Source organism: Trichomycterus rosablanca, chromosome 3 (assembly GCF_030014385.1).
Source record: "Trichomycterus rosablanca isolate fTriRos1 chromosome 3, fTriRos1.hap1, whole genome shotgun sequence".
NCBI classification, from domain to species: Eukaryota; Metazoa; Chordata; class Actinopteri; order Siluriformes; family Trichomycteridae; genus Trichomycterus; species Trichomycterus rosablanca.
The window spans coordinates 21,528,082-21,541,975 of NC_085990.1; the positions used below are offsets into that span (position 1 = coordinate 21,528,082).

Consider the following 13,894-nt stretch of genomic DNA (forward strand, 5'->3'; position numbering starts at 1 on the left):
ACTATCCCATTACCACAGTCATGTTTGACTGCTAGTATCTTTTTTTGCAATAGAATGCTTTTATTTATTTATTTAATTTCTTTTTTAACAATTGGAACCACACTGTGGATTTGATTTTAAATCTATATCATTGCCATTTTACCCATCAAGCTATAGTTAGTCATCTATAATTATGAAGTGAACAAGCCGGGAAACCGGCCAATAGCCAACTAAAGGTTCAAGGTTGTGAAACATAAAAGCTAGCCAGGATCAGCTTCTCTAAGTAAGACTAAAATGTAACATTTCAGAGATGGCATGGCTTTATTCTTCTATTATATCGCATTATGTTGCTCTGTGCTTTGGTGTGTGTGTGTGTGTGGGTGTGTGTGTTTGATGAACAAAACACCTGCGCTATTCAGGAAGTGTTGGAGTGAAGCAAACTATCATCTCTCACCATGCCCTGAATGTTCAATTCAATTCAATTCAATTCAATTCAATTCAATGTTCTCTCTGTGTGTACTTCAAGAATGAAAACAAATCCGTTGTGTTTTTATTTTTGCAGCAGCACATTAGTGGCACTTAGTGGTGATCTTAGTAAAATTGTGCTCCTTTGTTTATCTCCAGCTAAACATATTTGTAGAGAGCAAGTGGAAGTGACAGAGTGACAGAGAAAATGGAAGTGGAAGTGACAGAGAAAATGAACAAGCAGTTAAAGTGTAACTTTATTCAAAGCTTTTCAAAGCTGTGTGTGTAGGGGGGAGGTAGGTGGAGGGTGGTCTGTTGGCCTGCTTCACATCAACTATCTAACTACTTCCTGTCATTTCTCATCTTGTACTTCAAAAAGAGAAGAAAAAGAGACAGAAGGAAAAAGGTAGGAACAGGAAAAAGAACACTTTTATCCCTTGCTGTAACCCTTGCTGTAATTTATACAGGTACTGTATATACTGGTAAAACCCTGTAAAATTCTATATTATCATCAGATAGAACAAACCTTTAATATGTTTGTTTGTGTATTAGGATTTTAACGTCATGTTTTACACTTTGGTTATTCATAACAGGAACGGTAGATACTCATTACACAAGGTTCATCAGTTCACACGAGGTTATATCAGACATGGTCATGGACAATTTAGTATCTCCAATTCACCTCACTTGCATGTCTTTGGACTGTGGGAGGAAACCGGAGCACCTGGAGAAAACCTTTAATATGTTGCATATTATCTTTACATTACGTTAAAATCATATATTGTACTTTATAAAAAATAAAAATAAACAGGGCTGCAACTGTGTCATATTTGTACTTCTAAGTTTTAATATTCTATTTTATGTTTTCATTTAATATTAATTTTAGCTATTGGATAATAATTTAGTTATTGTATCTACAACCCCAAATCAGCAAATAAAAATGTAAAAGTTTTTCTTACTTTGACTTTTATTTCATTGCAGACAGTATGAAACCAAGATATTTTATATTTTGTTTGGTCAACTAAATTTTATACCATTCCATTCCTGCATTTTTGTTATGCAACACATGACAATAAATTGGGACGGGGCAGTTTAAAGCTAGTAATAAGGTAAAGAAATAAAATAATGATGTGATTTCAAATAGATGATGTCAACAGGTGATTGTACAGGCTACAAAATAAAGGTGCTATAATTCCCTCATTTTCCTTAACATTAGTATGTGACAAAGAGAAGAGGAAAAGGAAGCAACACTCAGTTCTTGGTGCTGGTGATAGTTGGAAAGGAACACATCTATGCTAGAAAAGGGTAGAGTGTATAAGTGTGTGTGTGCGTGTGTGCGTGTGTGTGTGTGTGTTATATATGTATTTTAACTCCTCCACATTTTAAAGGCATGCTTCAACACTGTCCAAACAAAAATGACCGGTGATCGTTGTATGTTTGAGCATGTTGATGTGTTAATAAGGTTGAAGGGTTCTTTCTCATCATCTGGGAATTTGCTGTGCATAATATTCCAGTGCAAAATCTCTCTCTCTCTCTCTCTCTCTCTCTCTCTCTCTCTCTCTCTCTCTCTCTCTCTCTCCTCTCTCCTCTCTCCTCTCTCCTCTCTCTCTCTCTCTCTCTCTCTCTCTCTCTCTCTCTCTCTCTCTCTCTCTCTCACACACACACACACACACACACACACACACACACACACAGGTAACTTTACACAAGAAACACCCCTCTTTCTTAGAACTATGTTTTCTGGCAGTATCAGCCAAGAATAAAAAAAGCTAGTTTTTCTAAAGCATGACAGAACAGCATGACTTCAGTAAACCATAGCCAAAAACACAGACTACTGTACTGGACTAAGCTACTATCACACATGCACTCTCCTTTTTCTCACTCACTCTCTCTTTTACAGGGCGGCAATTATTGTGAGGCTAAGAAAAAAGGGAAAGAAAACAAGAGGGGTGGCTAATACCTGACCATGTCTGTGACCCCCAGCCGCAGGCTTCATGTCTACAGCAACAGATGGCCACACACACAGACGCACACATGCGCGCACACACACACACACACACACACACACACAGAGCAGCTGTTCTGCCTCCCTGGCGTTTCCCTGTCACTGGCCCCAGTGTTCAAACCCTGATGCATGGTTTATTATGCACATGTCCAAGTACAGTATGTAAGAGAAAATGTGTGGTTGCTCTGCTGCAGCTTCCAGTGAGGGTAGGTGGAGTAGTTAAAATATTACACAAGTATTCTATGGTAATTTTGAACTAAATTAAAGTTATTATTATATGCTAAGTTCAGTTTTAAGGTCACTAAATGAAAAACACAATTGCACAATACAGTTGCAATTAAATTGTTCCAAGCCTGATTGCAAATTAGATTTATAAGCAAAATTTACAAACTTAAAGCTGTGTGCAATAAGCCAAATGAGAACAATTTAAATAGCTTAAACTATTTTATATAACAAGTGGATTCTCCAAATTTACCAAAAACAACTGCTTCATATAATGATTATAGCAATCTCAGAAATATTTAAACCCGCTGAATAGAATTCCTTATAACACATTCGCAATTCAGTTGTTGTCTCAAGCAACTTGGTACAACTAATCAAGGGCTTTGTTAGTGGCATCAGGTGTGCTTGACATTAAACACATCAAATACCTGGACTGGCCACTGACACTGTGACATTTGACAGCATGTTGGAAATATAGCAAATTCAAGAGAGTTTGTTAAAAGTTAAGAGATGAGATAATTGCCCTGCACAGACAAGGTAAAGGATACAAGTGGTTGAAAGAGGAAGCTATCACTGGCTGCCACCAGATTCCTGACGAGGCAGGTGGCCAAAAACCCTCAAGTGAAAGCAAAAGACCTGCATCGAGATTTGGTGGCAGCAGGCACTTTGTTTTCAGTTTGCACATACTAAACTGAAAACCTCTATGCCCAAACCCCAGTCCATCCAATGCTCAAAAGCACATAAATAAGCCACAGATGTTTTGGGATTTTGTTCTGTAGAGCAATTAAACACAAATTGGAACTTCAGGTGTATGGATCAGTGGTATGTATGGAGAAGTTAGAATAAAGCATGAAAAGAACCTACAGTGATGCATGGCAATGACTTGGTGATGATCTTAGGGTGCGTTACTTGCATTGGAAATCTGCAGTGTGGATTTAATCAAGTACCAGGTAATCCTAGAAAACATCATGCAAGGGCAGTTGCAGCATACAAATCCAAGAATATTAGTGAACTGGAGGCCATTGCCCATAAGGAACAGACTACGATTCCTCAGGAATGCTGCCAAAAGCTGACGTATGGCTATGCATCATGACTGCAGCTGGTCATACCACTAAGTACTAAAGATGTTTGTCATCAACGGGTTGAAAATTTCAGAGACTGCCGCAGTCATTAAAGGTGGCATTTTATGTCGAATTTGGAGAAACCACTTGTTATATTATTTGTGTTGACAAATTTGACCTATAAATCTGATATGCAATGGGGGTTAAATAATTATGATTGCAGCTGTAAGTATTAGTGTCTTAAATTAAGTTTGGCTTTTGCTCTGGCCTTTATGTATGTATTAATTTGTAAAATACAACTGCCCCTTCTAATGTTGGGCAAAATTCATTAAAATGTAGCTAAATAGTGGTCCTAAACAGTAGGGCTGTCGCGCTAACCGCAATTTTGAAATATCGCGGTATAGACCAGCCAACCGCAGGGCATGCCAAGCAACCGCATCACCGCGATATTCACGTTTTTTCTTTCTTCCTTCTCTTTTTTTTTTTTTTTTTTTTGCAGGGTCCATTTTGTTTTATACGCTTACATTCGGGCATAATAAATGTTAAATAAATTCATAATGAAAATGAGCTAAGAGCGTCATTTTCCCGCAACCTGTTCTCATGCGTTGCTGCTGAGTGTCAGGCTTTGTGTTTTAAAATGTTAACAATGGCAACAGGAATTATAGGTAAGTTTATTAATGATTAAATTGAGTTCACACTCAATAAATACTTGTAATTTAGACTATATTTAAACAGCCTTGGCGTACTAAAACACTTAATGACGGTTAATATGCCATTGCAGCCTGCAAATATTCTCTTGCTCGCTTGCTGGAATGATTTAAATGTATTTTTTCGTTGAATAAAAATGTATTAAAACTAATAATAACTTAAAATGTAGTATATATTATGTTAATTATACCTACTAAATAGATATTTAATAGTGGCACGATAACCGGGCTAGATTTTCTGTGCTCTGTGTATTACTGCAACATCGGTAACAACGGGAACATCGCTACCCCACTCAGATCCTCTCTAAACCACATCAGGTGAACATGTTGGTTCTTCTAGCGCGCATGATAACGCAGGTTTAAGGTCTTACAGACTTTATTCTTTATTCAATTTTTTTTTTTTTTTTTTACCATATTTTTTTCATTTCACAGTGTATATCTAGCCTAGGCTAGAAGCTAAATTTAAACCTTTTTTTATAGAGAAAAGACACGCATCCCTGCTCTGTTCTGTATTTAACAATAAACACGCATTTCATTGGTCTTAAAGCTGTCTCATTTTTGTCATTATAAAGCAATAATATACCGAATCATAGCCTAACAATAAAGCTTGTTTATATAGCTCTAAAATCCAGATCAATTAAGTAATTTTCAAAAACATAAATAATGGCGATATTACCGCATACCGCGATATTGAGACGGGCTGAATATCGCAAGGGGAAATTTTTTCACCGCGACAGCCCTACTAAACAGTAATATCCCTACCTTGTGGGCTGAGTATGTCCATCTGACTTTGGTTAGGTTTTTGGTAGATTAGAGAAAAAATACAACTGGCTTTGAAAGAGGGTTCATTTTTTCACTATTGGCATGGATGGCAGGAAAAACCACAAAAACTGCTAAAATGACTCATGTTTCACTAGCAAAAGGAAAATGACCTTTAAGATCTATAAGGAAGACATCTGCAAATAAGCCTGGAAATTGTGGTCGAAAGACTTTATTCACTTACCATGATGCTCACGCATTAGTTTATGAGCAAGCAATTTATGAGCAAGAACAGTTTAACTGTTTTATTGGTGATCAAAAACATCCAATGCAGGATGTGATTAGACTGTCTGATTAGCAACCACAGTCTATGTACAACTTCTTAAACCAGAAACTACCTATCAAAATACTGCACACTCAATAGTAACACTGTTGTAGGCTTGATTTTCTATTCAGTACAGTAGAATGTGATTTGTGACACTGTTTATGTAGGAATGTTTGCTAATAAAGACAATAAAAATCATTACATTTCAATTGTATATTGTTTAAAGCCAATGATCAAAGAGTTATGAAACAAAAAGTGATTCCATAAAAATGGTATTTAGTGTGTTTTAAAAACCCTTCCTATAGCTTGCTAGCTAGGTTATACTGATAATGTTGGCTTTTTATTATAAAATACATACGTATTATAACATTGCTGCTATATTGCCCTGGCTATTACTATTTTTATTGTTGTTCTATTTTCTTGCCCCCTATTTCATGTTGCTCACTGCTTAGGGGTTCACACAACACAACTGATAGCTGCTTAGAATAACTTCATTGTAACTTTGCGGAGATGTAAGACTATGGCAGGGTACCAAAAGAACTACAGTGCCATCAGAAAGTATTCACAGCCCTTCACTTTTTCCACATTTTGTTACGTTACAGACATATTTGAAAATCGATTTGAGTATAGTTTTCTTTTAAAAAATCTACCTAAAATAGCCCATAATGACAAAGTGAAAACATGTTTTCAGACATTTTTGTAAATTTATTAAAAACTTAAACATTTAAACATAATAGGTACATAAGTATTCACACCCATGGTTTAATATTTTGTTGAAGCACCTTTGGCAGCAATCACAGCCTCAAGTCTTCCTGGGTATGTCTGTACAAGCTTGGCACACCTGTTTTTGGGCATTTTCTCCCATTCTTCTCTGCAGATCCTCTCAAGCTCAGTCAGGTTGGATGGGCAGCGTCTGTAAACAGCCATTTTTAGGTCTTTGCAGAGATGTTCAATTGGATTCAAGTCCGGGCTCTGGCTGGGCCACTCAAGGACATTCACAGACTGCTCCTGAAGCCACTCCTTTGTTATCTTGGCTGTGTGCTTTGGGTCATTGTCATGTTGGAAGATGAATCGTCACCCTAGTCTGAGTTCCAGAGCACTCTGGAGCAGGTTTTCTTGAAGAATCTCTCTATATTTGGCTGCTGTCATCTTACCCTCTATGCGGACTAGTCGCCCAGTTCCTGCCGCAGAAAAACATCCCCACAGCATGATGCTGCCACCAACATGCTTGACAGTAGGTATGGTGTTAGCCAGGCGATAAGCAGTGCCTGTTTTTCTCCAGACATGACGCTTGTAGTTCAGGCCAAAAAGTTCTATTTTGGTTTCATCAGACCAGAGAATTTTTATTCCTCTGGTCTGAGAATCCTTAAGGTGCTTTTTGGCAAACTCCAAGTGGGCTGCCATGTGCCTTTTAGTGAGGAGTGGCTTCTATCTGGCCACTCTACCATAAAGGCCTGATTGGTGGAGTGTGTTAGCAATGGTTGACCTACTGGATGGTTGTCCCATCTCCACAAGGGAACATTGGAGCTCTGCCTTAGTGACCACTGGGTTCTTGGTCACCTCTCTGACCAAGGCCCTTCTTCTTCTTACTCAGTTTGGTCGGGCGGCCAGATCTAGGGAGGGTTCTGGTGGTTCCAAACTTCTTCCATTTCCGAATAATGGAGACCACAGTGCTTTTCGGGACCTTCAATGCTGCTGAAATTTTTTTGTATCCTTCCCCAGATTTGTGCCTTGACACAATCCGGTCTCGAAGGTCTAAAGACAATTCCTTTGACTTCATTGCTTGGTTTCTGCTCTGATATGCACTGTCAACTGTGAGACCTTTTATAGACAAGTGTGTGCCATTCCAAATTATGTTAAATCAACTGAATTTACCACAGGTGGTCTCCAATCAAGTTGTAGAAGCATCTCAAGGATGATCAGTGTAAACTGGATGCTCCTGAGCTCAATTTTGAGCGTCATAGCAAAGGGTGTGAATACTTATGTACCTATTATGTTTAAATGTTTACATTTTTAAAAGATTTACAAAAATGTCTGAAAACATGTTTTCAACTTTGTCATTATGGGCTATTTCGTGTAGATTTTTTAAAAGAAAACTATACTCAAATCGGATTTCGAATATGTCTGTAACGTAACAAAATGTGGAAAAAGTGAAGGAGTGTGAATACTTTCTGATGGCACTGTTAATCCCTCACCTATAAACCTAGTACATTTTCCATTAAATGAATATACTAATAAACTAATTAACTAAAGTTAAAGTCAACAGTTTATATGCACTTAAACAGGACATGTACAGTAGCATGTTACTACACACTGGAGTAGTGGTGGTGAATTAAATATGTAAAATATGTATGTGCTTGTGAGTGATTGCAGGATTGTGTTAACACTTTGCTCACCATCTCTCCTCCTCTACTTGAATGCCCACTGACTGAAACTTTCCATGTTCTTCCAAACAAGTAGTTTCCTCAGGAGCGTCGACCTAAACAGTCACAAATGTATAAGTAAGTTTGTTTATATGTACAGAATAATCAGATAATTGGTTAATAATGTAGTTTACACAAACATCCAATTAAGTAGTTACCATACATTTATATAAGATAATAATAAAAAGGTCTACATGGTTCAGTAATCATTAAGTTTTCTTCAATATATAGTGTGACTGCTTTTAGTTAAGCTGTTGTTTTTCAGAAGTGAGGGTTTGTGTTGCAACTTTTTACAATTAGCTTTTTTGTTTAGTTTTTTCCTTCACTGCAACACATGTTGCATTGCAATGATAAACAAAGAAAAAAGTTAACGGGCCATTTAATAACGTAATATTAAAAAGAACAACGACAGTAAGCCCCTTCTAAGTTGCACAGTCCCCCCCCGTACAATATGGTACGCACTTTATAGTTATACAACCCCAACTCAGAAAAACTCGGGGCAGTATGGAAAATAAAAATTTTAAAAATGCTGTGTTTCTTACAATTACTTTGACCTTTATTTCATTGCAGACAGTATGAACCCAAAATATTTCATGTTTTGTCTTAACCTCATTTCATTTGTTATTACACACCCATTCCTGCATTTCAGGCCTGTAAAAAGTTGAGACGGTAAAACATTTAGGACTTTCTAATGTTGCCATTCCTTCTCACATCACTTAAAAGATGTTTTGGCACAGAGGATACCAATTGATGAAGTGTTTTATTTGTTATTTTGACCCATTCTTACTGCAAACACGTCTTAAGGTGTGCCACTGAACTAGGTTTTTGTTATTGCATTTTTTATTTGCAGGTAAGCCAGTCCAGTACTCCTGTACCCTTCTTCTGCAGTCAAGCCTGTGTGCAGCATGTGGTTTTGCATTGTCATGTTAAAAAATGCATGAACATCCCAGGAAAATGTAGTCTTGAAAGCATCACATGTTGCTTTATAACACTTAATGTACTTTTCTGCATTTATGTTTGTCTATGGAGCAAACAGCATCCATTTCTTCCAGAAAATATCTGAAATACTGATTTGTCTGACCACAATACACTTTTCCACTGTGCCATCCTAAATGCCTCCTAGCTCAGAGAACTTCAAGTCACTTCTAAACATTGGCAACGCATGGCTTCTATTTGCACAGTTTTGAGTGGCATTTATGAATGTACAGTGGGGCCAAAAAGTATTTAGTCAGCCACTGATTGTGCAAGTTCTCCTACTTAGAAAGATGAGAGAGGTCTGTAATTTTCATCATAGGTACACTTCAACTATGAGAGACAAAATGAGAAAAAAAATCCAGGAAATCACATTGTAGGATTTTTAAATAATTTATTTGTAAATTATGGTGTATTTGGTCAATAACAAAAGTTCAACTCAATACTTTGTAACATAACCTTTGTTGGCAATGACAGAGGTCAAACGTGTCCTGTAAGTCTTTACCAGGTTGCACACACTGTAGCTGGTATTTTGGCCCATTCCTCCATGCAGATCTCCTCTAGAGCAGTGATGTTTTTTGGGCTGTCGCTGGGCAACATGGACTTTCAACTCCCTCCACAAATTTTCTATGGGGTTGAGGTCTGGAGACTGGCTAGGCCACTCCAGGACCTTGAAATGCTTTTTACGGAGCCACTCCTTCGTAGCCCGAGCGGTGTGTTTGGGATCATTGTCATGCTGGAAGACCCAGCCACGTTCCATCTTCAATGCTCTCACTGATGGAAGGAGGTTTTGGCTTAAAATCTCACGATACATGGCCCCGTTCATTCTTCCCTTAACACAGATCAGTCGTCCTGTCCCCTTTGCAGAAAAACAGCCCCAAAGCATGATGTTTCCACCCCCATGCTTCACAGTAGGTATGGTGTTCTTCAGCATTCTTCTTCCTCCAAACACGACGAGTTGAGTTTTTACCAAAAAGTTCCATTTTGGTTTCATCTGACCACATGATATTCTCCCAATCCTCTTCTGGATCATCCATAGGCTCTCTGGCAAACTTCAGACGGGCCTGGACATGTACTGGCTTAAGCAGGGGGACACGCCTGGCACTGCAGGATTTGAGTCCCTCTTGGCGTAGTGTGTTACTGATGGTAGCCTTTGTTACTTTGGTCCCAGCTCTCTGCAGGTCATTCATCAGGTCCTGTAGTTCTGGGATTTTTGCTCACCGTTCTCATGATAATTTTAACCCCACGGGATGAGATCTTGCGTGGGGCCCCAGATCGAGGGAGATTATCAATGGTCTTGTATGTCTTCCATTTTCTTACAATTGCTCCCACAGTTGATTTATTCACACCAACCTGCTTGCCTATTGTAGATTCACTGTTCCCAGCCTGGTGCAGGTCTACAATTTTCTTCCTGGTGTCCTTCGACAGCTCTTTGGTCTTGGCCGTGGTTGAGTTTGGAGTCTGACTGTTTGAGGCTGTGGACAGGTGTCTTTTATACAGATAACGAGGTCAAACAGGTGCCATTAATACAGGTAACGAGTGGAGGACAGAAGAGCTTCTTAAAGAAGAAGTTACAGGTCTGTGAGAGCCAGAAATCTTGCTTGTTTGTGGGTGACCAAATACTTATTTTCCACCATAATTTACAAATAATACCTACAATGTAATTTCCTGGATTTTTTTTTCTCATTTTGTCTCTCATAGTTGAAGTGTACCTATGATAAAAATTACAGACCTCTCTCATCTTTCTAAGTAGGAGAACTTGCACAATCAGTGGCTGACTAAATAATTTTTGGCCCCACTGTATTGTAACTCTGACAGGTCTTGATACAGTGCTGTCTAAAGGATTGAGGATTAACAACAGCTTAGGCCCTTGACCTTTATGCAGTGAAATTCATTTAGATTCCTTCTACTGTAGAGGAAGACATATGCAAATCCCTTCCAATCTTTCTTTTAGAAACACTGTTTTTAAACATTTTAATAATTTTCTTATGCATATGTTGACAAACTGGAGATCTTCTGCCCATCTTTGCTCCTCAAAGGCTCAGCCTTTTGTGGATACTGTCTTTTGTGGCTTTTGTTTCATATTATGTTCATATCATAAATTACCTGTTGACATCACATCTTTATTTCATCACATACATCTTTATACATCACATCCAGAATTAAAACCGTTTTCGGTCCGCACGAAGCGCGTTTGTGTTTGGTTGTGTTCTGTATTTCAGCTCTTAAAACACCTCTGTTTTGTGAGGAGTTATTTGTTTTGTACACCAGCGCATAACACCGTTCTCCTTTAGAATTACAGCCGCTTTTGTCCGAACGAAGCGCGTTTGTGTTGGTTTGGTTGCTGGTTTTTGTATTCCAGCTTATCATCGCCTGTTTCATCCGGAATTAAAGCCGTTCTTCTGTGACTACCAGCAGAAGCGCCGGTGAATCCAACATAAACATCATCTCCAACTCATCTTGTAAAGCTAAGTACATTTCTTTGTTATTATGGCCCCAGCAGGAGCATTATATCCATGTTCCGAGTGTAACATGTTCAGTTATTCCTTCTCCGTGTTTAGTGATAACTTTATATGTGATAAGTGTAGATTAGTTGTTAGTCTGACGGAGAAGATCTCAGTGTTAGAAGGGCGCATTCGGGCATTAGAACAGACTACTACTAGTGAGTGCTTAGATTCAGCTGTAGCAGCCCCGAATGCCAGCAGTTCAGGTACAGAACCCCAGACTCCGGCATTAGAGCCCTCACAGCGGGGCGACTGGGTGACATCTCGGCGACATAGTCGTAGGGCAAAGCACCGACCATCTCAGTTGCACGTGTCCAACAGGTTTTCCCCACTCAGTGAGCCACCCGCTGAGCAGCCTGTTAATGTAAGTGCTCTGGTTATAGGAGATTCTCAGCTCCGACACGTGCGTATTGCAACCCCCATAGAGACACCAGCAACCATAGTCACCTGTATTCCGGGGGCCAGGGCGCCTGACATCAGAGCAAACCTGAAAGTGCTGGCTAATGCTAATCGTAGATTTTCGAAGATTGTTATCCACGTCGGCACTAATGATGTTCGTTTACGGCAGTCTGAGGTTACTAAGAGTAATGTTAAAGAGGTGTGTGAGTTAGCTAGGTCGATGTCTGAGGCAGTAGTGTGCTCTGGCCCCTTACCGATTCGACCCAGTGGCGAAACCTACAGCAGGTTGTTGTTGCTGAACCGCTGGATGTCTAAATGGTGCTCAGAAAACTGCATTGATTTTGTAGATAACTGGTCCACCTTTGAGGGAAGGCCTGGTCTTTTGAAGCGGGATGGTGTCCACCCCACGTGGGAGGGTGCTGCTCGCATTTCTTGCAGCATAGGTGACAGGCTTTACCACCGCGTTAGTGTAGCGGCAGATAGTGTTAAATGACTATCCAGAGCCAAGACCAGGCAGCAGACTAACAGGCCTAACCGACTGTCTGCGAGTCGCCATCGGACGTCACCCGGAATCCTTAGGTCACAAACCATTGAGACTGTGTCTGTTTACCGTGGCAGGTGTAAGCCAAAACAAAATCAAAAAGTATGTCATAATAACTTAATTAAAATTAATCTAAATGAGCATCATGAAAACCATAGTAAAGCTAAACTAAAGTTAGGACTTCTAAACATCAGGTCACTTGCATGCAAAACAGTAATTGTAAATGAAATAATTACAGATAATAGTCTTAGTGCACTTTGTTTAACTGAGACCTGGGCTAGACCTGATGAGTATCTAGGTTTAAATGAAGCATCTCCTCCGGGTTACAGTTATGAACATAAGCCACGTCTTAGTGGTCGTGGCGGAGGAATAGCCGCAATTTATGACAAGGACATAGGTCTCACTGTAAAATCAACTCCCATAACAAACTCGTTTGAAGTTCTTATCTCTGACATAACCAATAAATGTTCATCTGATAAAACTAGTATGTTTAAGCTGGTTACTGTTTATCGACCCCCTGGTCCTTACTCAGAATTTCTTAACGAATTTGCCGATTTTCTTTCTAAATTAGTTTTATCAACTAAGAAAGCTTTAATTGTTGGTGACTTTAATATCCATTATGAGGATAAATGTAATCCACTCAAAACTGCGTTTGATTCTATTTTAGAATCCTTAGGCATCACCCAAAATGTAACAGGACCCACTCACCGCTGTAAACATACCTTAGATTTAATACTTACTTATGGTATAAACATAGACAACCTGGAAATTGTACCACAGAATGACTTAATCTCTGATCACTCTCTACTAATTTATGAAGTGTCCCTGTCCAATAATATACAGCAACCGCATCGTTTTAAATATAAGCGCACTATTACATCTGCAACTGCAGCAGCGTTCATAAACTGCCTACCAGAATTACCAAATATACCAGCATCAGAACCTAAAGAACTAGATCAGGCAACTCAAAACCTAGAGACTGTATTGCGCACAACCTTAGATAACGTAGCCCCACTCAAAACTAAACTGATTAGGGAGAAAAAACTTGCTCCTTGGTACAATGACCACACATGCGCACTTAAACAAGCAGCACGGAAATTAGAACGCAAGTGGCGTCACACTACACTGGAAGTGTATAAGATTGCTTGGAAAGATGCTCTAACTGAGTATAAACATGCACTTATAAAAGCTAAATCTTTATATTATTCGTCCCTAATAGAGAAAAATAAAAACAATCCCAGATTCCTTTTTGAGACAGTGTCCAAATTAACTAAAAACGTTAATGAAACTGAATCTAATATACCGCCTGACTGTACCAGCGATGATTTTTTAAAATTCTTTAATGACAAGATAGAAAAAATACGACTTCAGAGTCAGAGTGTGTCACTTGCCAATGTTAAGTATGGACTCACTCCGAGCAGCATTGGTGATAATAGTAACGAGTTAATCCAACTAAATTCCTTTAATCCAATCTCCCAAAATGAACTAACTGTGTTGATTAAATCATCGAAGTCATCATCGTGTATACTCGA

At 38.9% G+C, this 13,894-nt stretch overlaps 1 protein-coding gene across 1 annotated transcript in view; it reads right to left on the reverse strand.

Annotated features, from left to right (window-relative positions):
* Positions 1-13,894, reverse strand: part of dlgap1b (discs, large (Drosophila) homolog-associated protein 1b) — a 209,656-nt gene that overhangs the window by 7,562 nt on the left and 188,200 nt on the right. Inside the window, exon 8 of the mRNA XM_062991045.1 lies at positions 7,920-8,002. Within this exon, the coding sequence (XP_062847115.1) occupies positions 7,920-8,002 (83 nt within the window). The remainder of the gene's footprint in view (positions 1-7,919; positions 8,003-13,894) is intronic.